Source organism: Ruditapes philippinarum, unplaced genomic scaffold (assembly GCF_026571515.1).
Source record: "Ruditapes philippinarum isolate M1 unplaced genomic scaffold, ASM2657151v2 ctg1846_1_1_1_1, whole genome shotgun sequence".
In the NCBI taxonomy this organism is placed as follows: Eukaryota; Metazoa; Mollusca; class Bivalvia; order Venerida; family Veneridae; genus Ruditapes; species Ruditapes philippinarum.
In genome coordinates, this window is record NW_026863070.1 from 267570 (window position 1) to 284815 (window position 17246).

At 31.2% G+C, this 17246-nt stretch overlaps 1 protein-coding gene across 1 annotated transcript; it reads left to right on the top strand.

Annotated features, from left to right (window-relative positions):
- Positions 1 to 3137: 3137 nt before the first annotated feature.
- LOC132721063 (uncharacterized) lies at positions 3138 to 15602 on the top strand. The gene is made up of 4 exons (XM_060705315.1): positions 3138 to 5274; positions 6162 to 6293; positions 6489 to 6673; positions 14616 to 15602. The coding sequence occupies exons 1-4, from the start codon at positions 5211 to 5213 to the stop codon at positions 14625 to 14627; spliced, it is 393 nt and encodes a 130-aa protein (XP_060561298.1). The 5' UTR covers positions 3138 to 5210; the 3' UTR covers positions 14628 to 15602.
- Positions 15603 to 17246: the final 1644 nt, after the last annotated feature.

Genomic DNA, 17246 nt, shown 5'->3' on the forward strand with positions numbered 1-17246 from the left:
TTTTTATGGGAGGGTTTAGGGGTGCTCCCCAAGGACAAAATAAAATTTACATGTTAACTGGTGGATTTTGGTACATTTAATGTGCACATTTTGAAATTGAAGTGTCTATGTATTTTTCACAGAAATTTCACATTATTTATGCAAATATGGAAGGAACAAAAAAGTGGCATTGTGTTTATCCTTGTGCATATAATGAGTGATAGGTGAAGTCAAAAGAAGTTTACATTTTTCAATAATTTCTTTCAATTATATAAAATACTTCCCATAAAGATAAATATCTCACTTAGCCAAATAAATTACCTTTTACGCTCGAGTTGGACGGACAGTCTTTAAATTTTATGTTTTATTTTTTTATTCTTAACATTTTCAAACTCAACTTTTGGTCAATCCCCATTATAACAGTCACTCTTTTGAAATATATAGTCAACTCAGGTGAACTTGACAATGATGAAATGAACATGAGGTCACTTTAACTGATTTCTATGGGAAACTATGAATTTAAAAGAATTTTCCAGAGGGGCAGATATTCCTAAATGGTTCTGCTAGAGGCAGGGAAACAACCCTGATAATGTTTTACATAAACCGTAAAAAGGAATGCATAAGAAATGCAAACATCACTTACGCTTCAGTATTTATATAGATTTAAGAGTTAAAACTACTTGAATATATGTACGAAAAAATTCATCATCACATTCAAGGGAGGCTTTTAATAATTTACAAGTACATGTATTTAGATGTATTTAGTAAGTGGCTCTTTTCTAAGGCTAATTTACTCAGTTTTATGTAGACGCTTAACTTGCCTCAACAATGACCCAGCGTAATCTACTGAAAGTGCCACTGGAATAATTTTATGAAGCTAAGCTAGTGTCTAATTTCCAATTAAAAATTTACATTTATCTTAAGTCAGTTTGTTGCAATATTTTACTCTAAATGCGCATTTGATAGAAAAAATAAGGTCAGGGTGCCGGGGCGGGGAGCTTAATGGACCAAGTGGATCGTTGCCTGTAATTATCACATTAGTCTGTTTAATATTGAAAAATAAATGATTCAATAATTCAGTTTTATTTTTCAACCAAAATTTTGACTTTTAGACATATATTAGTTTATAGGTGAACAGGACTTGAATATCTTAGTTAACAACTTATACGGATCGTACTTGTCTAGTTTTAATATAGATCGAAGTCCAGTATGGCAAATTCGTGATGCCGGAAAAAAACACACACAAAAACTGACTTGTGTTGATGGTTTACTTTCGCGTATAATGTTTTTTAAATGTTATTCAACGTTAATGTTTAAAAAATGTATAGGTCGTAATTTATAGTTAATATATATAGATTGCTGAATAAATGGTTGTTTATAAATACATGTTATGAAGAATTGTGCCCACTGTAAAAACTATCTTTGACGTGTACTATGACTGTTTCGTCTTACTACCCGGATACATTGTTCTCTTTCAGCTTTTTTTCATTTCACATTTTATGTTATGTCGAACTGGCCTATTGTTTACATAGAGGATATTTGTTTGTTTTGCGTGTAAGATTGAAATATAATTTCACTGAGTGAACACCAGATGCAATATTTTCACGAGTGGCGTAATAGCTGGTGTTCACGAATGAAATATATTTCAATCTTATATGTAACACAAATAAATTTTCTTTTTATTTCATGCTTTTTTAAGTGATTTTAGTATTTTTGTACTGATTTTGCCGCGTAACGTCGCGCATTCTCCTTTGTGACGTCATCACATCATGACGTCACATCATCAATTTGGAAATATAGTTCTGTTAAATTTCTCTATTTTTGTTACATCTTTAACATGAATATATGGTGACATCGACTTTCTTTTCATAAAGAAGCAAATTTACGTATGACGGCATTTTTTCTGCCTGTTAATACACATTTAGTTTGATTTTTTTTCATCCGCATTCAGATATAAGTCCGGCTACAGTGAAAATATATTTTTATAAATTTACTAGTGGTTTATCAGAATATGAATCATCTGATATATTACATAAAACACATGGAAAGCATGAAATAAATTATTTATGGTAGTGTCTAGCCGTAACGGGCCTGTATTTGCTTGCCAAAAGTTATATGCAGTACGTGAATCACATACAACTAGCCTATACGCACTGAACATTGAGGCTAGCCGTAGGGCATTTTAAAAATGAACAAGAGCCATGTTAGCATGACCATCCCCCGTCGAATGTGTTTGCTCATTTGAAGAATGTATATGTAGTAGTGCAGAATAATTCAATTTAAAGAGGTCTTTTGGTAATGAAAACTGATGGCTGAAGTGACTACAGATTTGAAACCTATGTGAATACGATGGCTGAAAATAACAAAGGGCAATAACTGAAAAAGAAAGAAATGCAGGGTTTGTTATAATTTTTTATGCACTCCTCCTCAATGAGATCTATCCACCTATGAAGTTTCAAGTCGATATCTCTAACATTTTAGAGCTAAGCTCCCGACAAAAGCTATGAAAAATAACAAAGGTCAATAACTAAAAAAATATAAAGGGTAGAGTTATCATTATTGCGCATATTATTCCTCCTCAATAAGATAAATACACCTATGAAGTTTCATGTTGACATCTCAAAGAATTTTTTAGTTATGCTACACTCAGGTGAAAAATTAAATATGAAAAAGGGCATTAACTCAAAAATTATGAAGGGTAGAGTTATCATTCTTGTGCACTGCACACCTCCTGAGTGAGATATATCCACCCGTGAAGTTTCATCTCGATATCTCAAAGGCTTTTTGAGTCATGCTCTGGTCAAAAATTAAGTTTGAAAAATAACAAAAGACAATAACTGAACAATTATGCAGGGTAGAGTTATCATTCTTGTGCACTGCAATCCTCCTTAATATGATCCATCCACCTATGAAGTTTAAAGGACGGACAGACAGACGGGCGGAGACTATTTCTATATCCCCTGCCGCCTTTCGGCGGGGGGGGGGTAATAATCTAAAACAATAATTATGAAAATTTGTGTATCTTAACGAAGATATTGTTAAATATACTGAAAACTTTATGAATTTCAGTACATATATACAATGTATATATATATATTTTTTATAATTTTTTTTTGGCATTTGGTCATCGGAAGATTTTTTTCCTTCTGAAAATCAGAGATTTCAGTAATTAAATGCCGTGCAAAAACAAACTTAAACGTTATAAAATCATTTCAATGGATAGTACAGATGTAAAACATTTGTAATACTTTTTTATCTTTATCACTTTTAGCGGGCATTGAAAATTTCTTTTCATGATGCAGCGCAGCTGTTTTTCACGATTGAATAAGCACGCTATCAAGATGAATCATATAACAACTATCAAAACACATTTTACATGAAAATATTGCAGCTTTTATCATCGATAAACTTAGGAAAAAATTACTGATTGTTCATGCACATGGTGTTTTTATTTGTAATATATCCCACGGTTTGACATTCTTCGTGCTTTAAATTAGGGAGAAATGCTACACATTGTTCTTGTGAAATCTTGCTTCGGTATGGTATGGGACAAAACAACGCTCTGTCGCTCTATCGTGTTGTGATTTTCTAGTATTTAAATCCATTTTTCCAATTTTCAGTGTAAGGTGGTTTTGAATAAATGAAATCAATATAAGCTGTCCTATTTTCCGATTTCGACTGTCTGTAATGGCGTAGACGAATATCTATGTCAGTAACATAAATCTCTTACACACTGCCATAATAAACACGACAATAAATAAGTAAACATTTATTAATAACCGTTAAGCTCACTCAAAAAATAATTATCACTTAAATAATGAAATATGAATACAAAAATCTACAAGGGAGAGCAGAATGCAGCCTCCGACAGCATTCAGGAACCACTTAGCTGTCCAACAGAGTAACAAAGAGAAATCAAATCTATTTATACAGTTTCTTATCCCTGTCAGACTATAAAATGGAATGTCAGATTGGCCTTTTTACAAGTTAAGAAATTTAAGTTCTCCGTAAAATGCAATTGTCGCACAGTCTGAACGGGGTTTATGATAAAAACGCAGCAAGAAGGGAATTTAGTGACCGTAATTTAGATCTAGAATAATATAACAATGTAAGATAGATGGGAGAAATAGTCTGTTATAATGACTGCACCTCTAACATTATAAGTTCCATGATAATCGATGTATTTTGCTCACATCTGTGACTGTTAAATTTAAACTTATAACATTATTATGCATTAGTGATGAATTCTGTTTAAACCGACGCAAGGGAGCACTTGCACTTACGGTACTCATGAGTAATTATGTTTCAGATATACCGTTTCGGGCGTGTTTAGGGGATTCCGTTTTTTTTTCTTTTCTTTTCTTTACAATGCTTGCTTGCTTGCCGAATATTGTATTGATAATCATTTTCTGTTTGTTACGATTCGGTATAATTTTATCAGTAGGTTTATTATGGTACTATATACTAGTATATCACCCGTAAAATAAAAAGAAACATTATTTGTACAAATACTAAATAATTTAAAATGTATACTAAAAATGTTTCCTTCCATAATTCTTTTACGTTCCTAATTGTCATATCAATATACATGTATAAATAAAGTCAGTGGCAGAGAGTGGCAATAGCAGCCATAAGCAGTAAAACAAGAAGGCAAACCCCAATTGATACATGTTGTGTATCAAAAATAGTACTTGTACGGACTATTTGCAACCATTTCATTTTAGGTTAAACACATAGGTACTTTTTAATAGTATTTAATAAAACACACATTTTGTTAAAAAATAATGTATAGATTTATTTTGCCGATATTTTTTTTTAATTTAATCTTCATGCGTAACCCACCCTTACCTGTTAGACGCACTGGTAGCTACACCTGATTATATTACGGTGACGTCACAACATGTCAGCCGAAGATATTGTAGCCAGTAAAAATTTGTGCATTCAGACAGGTACATTTTGGGGGGGGGGGGGGGAGAAGTTAGTACTAGAATTTATATTCTTTTGATTTTAGAAGACCTTGAAGTTACTTTCAGGTTCAAACACTAAAATCAGTCAAAACTATCGATATTGTTGCCGGTAGATTTTCCGAGTAACGGTTTGACCGTTTCCGTAATGTTGATATATCGACCGTTTCCGTAATATTGATATATGCCACTGACATAAAAGTGCCAGGCAACCAACTTGGCGGACGTTTTGTATCTTATGTTTTAGGTCATGTTAGAAGATTGGTAATGGCGATTGATCAACAAAAATACACAGTGACATGTGGCGATGCTTCAGACCTGAAATTAAAAGGTTTGAAACGTTTAAGTATTTTAGAATTAAAATTAAGACGTTTCGCATCGTACTAATCTGCAATGATAATCTTTACATGTATACATATTATCAGGAGATGTAATTTAGCAGGAAAAATTATATATGTCAAAAAGATTTAACACCATCAATCCATGCAAATCCTTGTTGAAAAATATATCAAGCTCTTGCGATATATATGCTATCATAACTGAATTTCTTAGAACTGGTAGGTTCCAGGTACAAATTTGAGTGTGTTTCAAGCTTAAGCTTCCAGCATAAAAGAACTAAAGGCTAAATGTCTTGGCAGGATGATAAAAATTACCAGAATGTATGTGTAATATTACGTACAACCAGTTTCATATTCCAATCTGTAAATTCAATTACAAAACAACAGTTACTGCTATATAAATTAAGTAGACTACTCTACAACTATTAAGGCATCATTTCAAAAATGTCATATGTAGCGGGAAAGTAGAGAAAGAACAATCTTTTAATTTATCATTAAAGAATTAACTAACATGTGTAATCGAGGAAGTTAATATCTGTGTTTTGTTTTCTTGATCCCTATATTACGTTCATGGTTTTGCTTCACGTTTGCTTCTTGAGGTGATGTTAGAGGCTTCAAAAATGAAAGATTTTACAAGTTGACTCTGCAGTCTTCGCTCTTGTTTCTTTCACTCAGACAATCTTATTTTTATTATATATTCCTTAAGTGCCAGCAGGTCTCAAACGTAAAATATAGATTAATAAGCTTAAATTTTCAATATGACGTAAGTTATTTTTTAAGCTTTAAATGCCACATAGCCTTAATCACATGATTTTTATAATTATGTTTATTTTTTGGGTATCTTTAAGTCGTAAGTTTACTTGCTCTTCATATTATATAGTGAAACTAAAGGAGCTCCGCAACAATTGGGTTTTAATGTTTGCTATGATAAACATTCTGTGGACAATACTTATTTCAACGCTAGCAGACATGGGAAAACTACTAGAAGGTGTATTTGGAAGTAATCCGACTGGTAGGTTGACGCACCTTTTTCTAGTTTAAAAATACAAAGACATTTTGCAATCTGCTAACAGACCTTTATTATATATTTTTATTCTGAAATATTCATAAGTAGTTTAAAGACACGTGTCTGAATGAAAATGTAAATTTTTATAAAACATGGCCTTTTATGAAAAAGAAATGCTAATCATCTTATTGTTTTATGCAGGTTTTGCTGTGCTTTTTGTATATGGGTCTGTACTCGTAATCCAATTCTTGGCAATGGTAATCCACAGAATATCCACGTTTCTGCACTTTTTGGGGACTATTCCATACATTTGCGGAAAAGCTTATCATAGCAGTTGGGTATTTCCTACTAAAAGCGAGTCAACTGATGAACAGTCCGAAACCCAGGTATAATAGAAACAAGCAGACAAATTATACGGTATAAAAATATGCACAGACCAACTTTTCGGTATAATTGAAATGTGCAGACTGACAATTTTGTATAATAGATAAGTAATATATTAAAGCTATGTTTCATGATAGCGTTATTTATTTTGATTTTTTGGTGATTATTCTAAGATGAAAGCTGATTGATTAAGGGGCAATTAAATACATGATTAGGTTCTTTGTATTAAATTAAGTATATTAAAATCATTTTTAATTGTGCCTCAAAATTCAATTATTTATAAATGAGTAATACAGATTCAACTTATTTTCATATCACTATAAATACATTTTACTGTCAATCTTCAATATTTAACCAGTAAAGAATAGCTTTTCGACCATGTTTATTACAGATGTGTGTTTTAGATGTGTTATTATGATTTTTCCTGTGTATTATAAACATTGATATGCCTTATTCATTCGATACATTTGCTTAACATTCTGTGCTGTCAAATATGCAATGTTTAAGAATATAAAATCAAATAGATTACAAGTGTTATTTATTGTTTTTTATATTAATTTGTTATCATTTATATGATTTAATGCAATTTCTAGGAAGTCTATAAGGTATTAATTATGCGATTGTTACCTTCAAACAAAGAGCTATAAACACTATATTCAAAATCAATTAATGCGAAATATAGATATTTATTGTACATTATATAAGAGATCTTTGATCACTGTACATCAGATGTTACAATTACATTAACTTTTATTGTTCAAGAGGCATATAATTGATATTAAACTATTTATTTATTAAAGTCTCATCTATTATACATGGTGCCATTTAATACAACATAAAAACATATCTTAAGAACATGTATATAGTCATTTAATACAGAATTACAAGGGATACAAATGTATAAAAATATATACCATTTTATAACAAAGACAATTTACATGATAAAACTAAGGAACAGATTCTCTAATCGTATGTAAACAAAGGTAGGAATAAAGTAGTACGACTTTGTAGTTAAAAGAGGAGCACATATGTGATAAAAAAGTTTGAAACACACACACACACACACACGCGCGCGCGCACGCGCACACACACACACACGCACGCCTGCATGCACTTACGCACGCAAGATAAGATTTACTTACGTCTATGTAGAATATCATTATCATTTTTATTAAAAGTACAATATGTTTTTAGTTTTTTTCTTCCTTAACCTGAACTACCTACAGATCTATTGATAAGCTGTTTCCAGTCTTATACATATTGATCCAACAAAAAGAAATAGCACTATCAACAATAGCATGTTTTGATACATGGTTAGAAATGTCATTAAATTAGGTGAGTCTACATTCAAACAATTTTGACTGAACACAAAAGTAGCAAGTTTAACAATTGCTGTTTCCTTTACCATTAGTCCAAAGAGCAATTCTCTTATACAGTCTGGACGAGTTTGTTTTACTAAAACGCGCCTAAAACGCTAATATAGATTTCAATTGACAAACAAATGGTGGTTGCCAGGCCATCTCACCTGCAAGTGTTGCGTTTGGTATTTATTTACCAACACCCAAAAAGAACAAAATGTCTTTATCATGGATGGCATTAACACATGAGAAAGGCCCGTTACCCAAAAAAACCGCTGCACCATCGTTTATCACGGGCCACTCAATGGAATCATAAAGTTTGGTGTAAACGGCTTATGGAACGCCTCCTAAACTTTCGCATTTCTCTTTAACAAGACCTAAGGCTCTTCCTGCACTTTTAGCTACATGTTTAGCGGTTATATTAAAATCCAAGTGTTCAATAAAAAATATACCAAAATACTTATATATGTCCACAATTTCAAATACATCGTTGCTACAAGTTAACATAGTATTACATCTAGCAACCTCGACATTTCTAAAATGAACAACTTTTTTTCACAATTTATACACTTAACAAATCTTATAAGTGTGCATGTATAAATAGTCTCATATGTGTGTCAATTTTGGTATGGTCATGCTCTATTTTTTAGATAAATACAGTTAAGAGACATGATATGATATTCCATTTATTATATTTCATAAAAAAAAATAAAAAAAATAATAAATATGCCCAATAAATGTAAAAATGCTTTATTACCCAATGTCACAAAATAAATGTATGATTAAAAATTATTCTAATACCGTATGCTCACCCTGGCGGCCAATTACAACCTGAGAGTATTGTCGCATCCATTTGACCCAATCTTTTTTCATAATATTGGGGAAGACTTATTCACTGCTGGACATTTTTCGCATATTACTAGGCGATGGTTATTGCACTGCACCGAAACTTCTTAGAGACGGTTCATTTTACCCTGTATAGCTTCTATCACATTTAATACTTAGATTTTAGTGATATTCCATTACGCTGATGTTGTTAATAGATGTTCAGAAAGATTCCTGGCGCTGACTGGACTTGTGCTCATAAGTTGTTCTTTACACATTTATAAAGCCTTTAAATATAAAACCGAAGTTGCAAACAGATCGTATTGGTTATGATCGGTGCTAAGATAACCATTAAAGAAACCAGTGAAAACAGTCTTTCCTGAACTTCCCTCAGGAGTGCAACAGACCATCGCCCAGTAACGAGCCAATTTTCTTAAACTAAAATCTACTCCAAAATAAAATGTTCAACGATAAATCAAACTACCATGTTGATACTTTGAAGTCAAGATAGACATACGATAATATAGAACAGAGATTACAGGTGTTGAAATTTTGCGACATTTGCAATTTACGCAACATCCCATTTATTGCGCATGTTCATTAAATTTGTGTTTGTTATAGACTTAAATAAATGGAATATCATACCTTGTCTCTCAGCTGTATTTTTAAAAAATTCCAGCATAGGGTCAATTTTGACTCACATTATAAGATATTTATACATGCACACTTATAAGTCATATCATTTATAGAACACAAGTCATTAAGAACATTTATACGACACTGTAAATCATTTGAGTTATCAGCAAGCAACACAATATCGTCAGCATATAATAACATACAATTTCTTTCGCCATCAATATCAACTCCTACATTGAATGATTCATTTTCTTTAATAATAGTACACTAATCACTATTAATCACACACCCGTGCCGATTTTGCGTCTCCGTAAAAATGGTATGGCACGGCCGTGCATATATTTTGACGTGACGTCATTAGCGTTATACAAAGAAAGTGTAAGGACGCGCTAAATGAAAAATTACTCTTTTTTCATTTTAAACGGTCTTTATTTTGGGTATGTGATAAAAAGATTATTAAATTCGTGTAAGTTCACTACATTATTATGCTCGCCCGAGGCTCGTATAAAATTTTTTTTTCAACATGTGTAATAAATTCAGTATTGAACTTACATTCATCAATATTCTCTATATATATAATCGATATCTTTTTTCCAACCTGTTAAAGGGGGTGGAACCCCATATGAATCTCAAAATTGAGCATCGGTAAAAATATATGTCTAGTCATATGGCGAGCCATGACTGATGATAAGTTACCAGGTGTGTTTCTGCACACTATTTTAGAAACTCTCCAAGACAAGTAGAAACATTGGTCATCTGTAAAATTTAGCTAGTTAGGTTCATAACAATTAAAGAACTTTCTTAGCTGCAAAATCTCCAAGTCAAGTAGAAACATTGGTCATCCGTCGATTTTGGCTAGTTTGGTTCTTAACATGTAAGAACTTTCGTAGTTGCAAAAGTTGAGTAGAAACATAGGTTATCCGTCAATTTTGCTAGTTAGGTTCATAACATTTGAAAATTGGCAAAATAAATCGGGGGATCAATCTTTTAACAGGATGTTAAACAGTCGGCTATCTCTAGCTACATTTTCATGTACAAAGAGATGACAATAAAAACCTGTTAATATTTCATAGGGTCAGAGATGAGACAAAGATTTCTAGAGTTAGAGAATGGTGGGTTAACAACTATGTCCCGTTAAAACTACAACTTACAGTAGGGGTATAAGCAAATAAACTATCCTCAAACTGAAATGGTGCACAAAAATAAACTAATGCAGTGACAAATCCAGTACATGATCACAATTGTCTTACTAAAACATATAGAATAACAATTCAACCTGCATTTTAAGAACATTTGTATATTGGCCAACTTACCTAAAACAACAATGCTCTGTGTACATGTATTCCAGCTTTGATTTTACCAAGAGGCACTACATTATATTTGAGTTCAAATTTTATTTGACTTAATGGTAATTCCCAGCCAAAATGACTAAGTTGACCTCTTTCTATTGTACCTCCCATTTTATCTTCAACAAATCTGGAAAAAAACTAAAGTGACAACCATACCAATGTATATCATATTTAAACCATATTACATTGAATAAACAACTAAAAAATCTTGACAATTTTTCAATAAAAAAAACAAAACCTTTCTTTTTAGCATAATTAAGATCAACAAAATAACAAATCATGTTTCACTAATTCTAACTCCACTCATGCCTATGAAAAATTCTAACACGCTTAACTAAACATTATTGTTTTTATTACACAATATATGCTTGGTATAAAAAATAGGAATGCTTTTGCATCATAAGCAACGTAAATCAATCAAATTATGCAAGGAAAATAACAATTCCACTTAAGTACATGTAGTTCAACATTATTTCTTATCAATTCTCGTTCTATAAGCATACTAGAATAGCAATTTTTTCTTGCATTGTATTGCAATGATTCACATTTTATTGTTCAAATGCTATTTGCCTTCGTGATTAAATATTCCTGCACATTTCAACTCCAACCTTGCATTATTGTACAACGCACTCAAAATTCATACTTATTTCCTAAATAAATAAACAACCCTTTTATTATTCTATAAATAAATCGATACCGTATAGAATACTTACGTTGCTAAAGCTTTCACTTGTTTTCTTGTGGTAGGTAATGGCTGTATTTTATCTGAACTTGAGGAGCGTATATATAGATACACATGGTGATTCGTATGGTTTGTTTTCGGCTGCTGAAATGGCCTCGGCCTCGCGCTGAAATTGTGCTTGCAATTCTTTCGAGTTTTTCTAATCAGAAAAAAATATAACGTGACTAAAGCAATATCATTTGATAATTGTACTGATGATTTTTTTTAAACGGACTTGTCTAGATATTTTTGGAACAATCCATTATCGCTGTTTTGTGAATATCAAGATGAAAATATTTTAATTGATCAGCCAACAGTGTTTTGAGCCTGGCCAGACTGCACGGATATGCAAGCTGGCCTGACTATACTGGTGGCAATGTTTTTAACTTTCATATAGACATTATTTCACCAGATAAATTATGAAACTTTAAGATGATATGATTTAACGCCAGTATATAATATATTACACGTGAGCACTGTAGAATCTGAGAAATGAAAAAGGCAGGTTTAAAAGAGAATGTATTTTATATGTTATTTTATATAGTATTTTATTCAAATATTACCAATTCTTATTGCTTTTAAGATAAAATAACAACTGTACTTTAGGTTTTTAATAATTATTTATTATTTAAATGATTTTAGTAAATCAATGTTGAATGTGTTGATTAAATTTAATATTTAAAAAAAAAGATTAAGACAGGTTGATGTTACTTGTAAAATGATTGATTTACTTTAAATCCGGATGGACTTTTAACATGTTTCCTCATTTACACAGAAAAGTATAATAATTTTAAAACTTGATCCAAAAAAAAAAACATGAACAAGGTAATAGCAGCAGCTTCATAATACGAAAAGACCAACTGAGTCACTTTTATTTACATGTCTTAATAAAATATATGTATCAGTTAAGCTCAAAACCTAAAACAACGCTTTAGAATTAAAAAAGCAAATTTGCCATTATTTTTTAAGCATTTAAATATGAGAAAAAAATGTGAAAGTTTCCACAAAAATGTTATGTAACAAAACATGTCTAAACATAATTCTATCTAACAAATCCAAAACGTTAAAATAAACATCTAATTACATGTATACGAAAAACACATGCACTTTAATCTAAAGAGACAATTCGACTAAAAAAAGATAGTCATGCTAATAATAACTTTTAACACTTAGGTCATTTACATAACATCTTATCATAATACAAACATAGATAGACTGGATTATGAGATTATTCTTTTTTGCGAGATTCATTATTTGGGGTAGAAAGTCTTCCCTTATATAGCATGTGACAGCTTGCATACCTTGCTCCGGAATTAATAATATTTCGGATTTTTCCTAACTTATCTGGGGGTACAAACAAACTATTACAGTTTCAGCTTAACCAAACCAAACAATATTTGTACAATTTTTTGTGATTACTGGATCTCTCCACACATGGGGAGTTTTGTAAAGTGTAAACTGAAAATTCTTCTCTACAACTTTAAATATATCATATAAAATTGCAGATTTTTTGCTCGACGAGAATCAGTGGCATCATTAACAGCTTTCCGGTGAGATTTGTCTCTTCAGAATAAAATTTGATCTATTTCCATTGCATGTTTAAGGAATTCCTGGTTTTAAAAGGGGTGGTCCTTGGTTCTGTGGGAAACATCATTCCTTTCTTGTAGCAGAAATGCAGTAGAAAAATGTCGGAAACTAACATTGGTAGTTTAAGGGGAGCGGTGGCCTAGTGGTTGAGGTGTCTGCCTCTAAACCCAGGGATCATGGGTTCGAGCTTTGTTTCTTCATATGACACCAGTACTGGTTAGTTCCAGGAAGCGAACTCGAAAGTGACTAATATAAGTTGCAAGAGCTTGTTTCGCAATCAGAGTAGGGATCTGTCAATTGCCAGACATATTTTTACAAGATACTTTTATGTTAAAAGCTTTGATTAATGAATAATATAAGATGAAAATATATGTAATGCTTTTTTAGTTTGCTAAAGTAAAATAAAATCGTGTGCTGAAATTTTGTCGGAGGGTCCTTACGGGTTTTGTAGTTAAATAGTTTTTTTTTCGGCGATAATGGTTCGAGAATATAGTGTTTTAAAACTACATGTTCATCACCATCAGTGAATTTGTAGTTAAATGTATGCAAAATATTTACTAACAGCCATATGATATAGCGGTTTATGAGCGTTTTCCGCGTACAACCTCCTAATAAGTTAGTTTTCCTTTGTTATCACGCAAGCATGATCCATGTCTCCGATGTACGGAATTCCACAAACGACAGCCTACTGCTCACTGCCTACTGCTAACTGGACAGCCTGCTGCTCACTGCCTACTGCTAACTGCTTATTGGCAGTCTAAGTCTATGTATGGATCAAATAGAAGTATTCCGAATGTACACACATGTGCGCCCGCCATTTTGTTGAAAAAAATCTGCTTGGAAAACAATGGTAAGTTAATTAAAAATGATTATTTTATAATTAAGCCTAATAATTTGTAATTTCGAATTCATTGCAATGACTTGTGTATGTCCCACCATTGCACACTGCATTGATTATGTTATGAAATGGTTCCCCGTGCCTCTTGCACAGGTGATTGATAAATTGTCAAATATAGGACTCATTTTAGGGTAAATCAACTTAATAATATTTTATTCACAAAGAATCTTTGTTCAACAATCAACATGGACGTACTTGAGCCCACTATTCCTCGGTTGAGAGGCGGAGATCTGGACCATTATGTCAACACTCCCTTATTTCATTTAGAATTTCATAGTTTATTAAATTTTCATTTGACAATGTAATACATTTCTAGAAGAATATCTGTAATATACTGGTGAAATCACGGGTGAAATTTAGGCTAAACATTCTCTCATAATCAAAAATGTGTGAGTTCATTTACAAGGTCCTTTTGGTTCAGTTTTCATTGGCTGTTAATTATAGCTTATAAATATGTAATTCCTTATTAGATGTTATGTAATGCATTTTTGTTAAGTTAATTGCACTCTTTAGTTTATGTTTCAAAGATATGTGCTTTGAAGGTTAATTATAGAATCAATTTTATTCCAGTACAGAGGATAATAAACCTGACAGAAACATTTCAATGGAGGAACAGCCTATACTTTCATTTACTTCACAGACAAGTAACAGATCCAATACACCTGTATGAAAATATTGAAATTACAATGGAAGAGTAAAAGGACTACATAAATGTATTGGTTCTTATAGGAAAATTTAACTCGGCTTCCTTCTAAAAGCATTAACAAAGACGAACTTGGCTGTATTCAAATTGTTTCGAAAACGTTCAATATTTCAATGACATAAAGAGTGCAAACATGAAGTGATAAATTACAGTTTTTACTTTTATGAAAAGCCATCGTTATTCTCTTGTTTAAATTCAATTGTGCTATTGAAAAACTCTGAGAAATAAAAGATTCTTAACTATTTAAATTTACTTAAACATTTCTGATAGACAAAATGATCATGTTAATGTTTCAATATATTTCAGTTTTCATTGGCTGTTAATTATAGCTTATAAATATGTAATTCCTTATTAGATGTTATGTAATGCATTTTTGTTAAGCTGATTGCACTCTTTAGTTTATGTTTCAAAGATATGTGCTTTGAAGGTTAATTATAGAATCAATTTTATTCCAGTACAGAGGATAATAAACCTGACAGAAACATTTCAATGGAGGAACAGCCTATACTTTCATTTACTTCACAGACAAGTAACAGATCCAATACACCTGTATGAAAATATTGAAATTACAATGGAAGAGTAAAAGGACTACATAAATGTATTGGTTCTTATAGGAAAATTTAACTCGGCTTCCTTCTAAAAGCATTAACAAAGACGAACTTGGCTGTATTCAAATTGTTTCGAAAACGTTCAATATTTCAATGACATAAAGAGTGCAAACATGAAGTGATAAATTACAGTTTTTACTTTTATGAAAAGCCATCGTTATTCTCTTGTTTAAATTCAATTGTGCTATTGAAAAACTCTGAGAAATAATATATTCTTAACTATTTAAATTTACTTAAACATTTCTGATAGACACAATGACCATGTTAATGTTTCAATATATTTCAGTTTTCATTGGCTGTTAATTATAGCTTATAAATATGTAATTCCTTATTAGATGTTATGTAATGCATTTTTGTTAAGCTGATTGCACTCTTTAGTTTATGTTTCAAAGACATGTGCTTTGAAGGTTAATTATAGAATCAATTTTATTCCAGTACAGAGGATAATAAACCTGACAGAAACATTTCAATGGAGGAACAGCCTATACTTTCATTTACTTCACAGACAAGTAACAGAACCAATACACCTGTATGAAAATATTGAAATTACAATGGAAGAGTAAAAAGACTACATAAATGTATTGGTTTTTATAGGCAAATTTAACTCGGCTTCCTTCTAAAAGCATTAACAAAGACGAACTTGGCTGTATTCAAATTGTTTCGAAAACGTTCAATATTTCAATGACATAAAGAGTGCAAACATGAAGTGATAAATTACAGTTTTTACTTTTATGAAAAGCCATCGTTATTCTCTTGTTTAAATTCAATTGTGCTATTGAAAAACTCTGAGAAATAATAGATTCTTAACTATTTAAATTTACTTAAACATTTCTGATAGACACAATGACCATGTTAATGTTACAATTTTTTTTTTGACGTGTTTGTTTAAAATCCATCTTTTATATTATTTTTATAATTACATGTATCATGTTAACAAACACACTTAAAAGTGAACTTTAAGGTTGCTAATTTTTTTATTTCTTTTTGCAATTACTGCAAGTAAAACCAATGAGCAAATCTGCCTTCGTATTTGCCAGAATCATCCAATGAAAGTCATTGCTATTTCTATCAGGGTTTTAAAGGTTTGACAACTAAGGTAAACAGTTCTAAGACATCGTGATAGTGTAAGCTCCTATGGTATAATATGAAGCATTTTTAAGTTACCATTCTTACAACGTGTATATCACTTTATATTGCAGAGTATATTTACATTAATATAATTTCATTACAATTATATAATTCATAACAGAACTTTTAATTATAATTCTGCTTTTATATTAATTGCTTTCCCCGAAACTTTACAAATATTTTATATAGATTTTGATTTTTTACAGGCGTGTCATAATTTTTATTTTAAATAACGGCGTATACAAGAAAATATTAGCTTACTGGTCTAAACATACTTTTTATGTGGTGTTATTATCAATAAGTGTATTTTGTTTTCGTTTTAATTGAAAATAAAAAAGTTCTTTAAAAATAAAATATCATAATTTTCTTGTAATTTTGTTTATGTTTAGCTTTCCCTCCCCCCCCCGGAAAACAAAATTATGACAAAATGAATTGAAAATGGTTATATATATGTTAACCATAAAGCAAAGTTTGTTTACATGACCAATTTGGAAAAAAAATCAACATTGTTCGCATTTAAACAGTGTCTTAGTCCATCAGTTTTTAATGCATGGGATCGCGAAAAGTATGCATTAGGAAGATCAAGATAACGTTATATTATTAGTTCCATAAAAAATACATCTGAAGCTCCAATATCTAGCAAGTTATCTGATTGTTTTTCTTCAAAACAGCTTTACAAGTTAACCTAAACACTCTTTTCTTAAGACAATGAAATAAAATTACGGCCGTCCAGCAATATATTGATTAATCTGTTTTCTATCC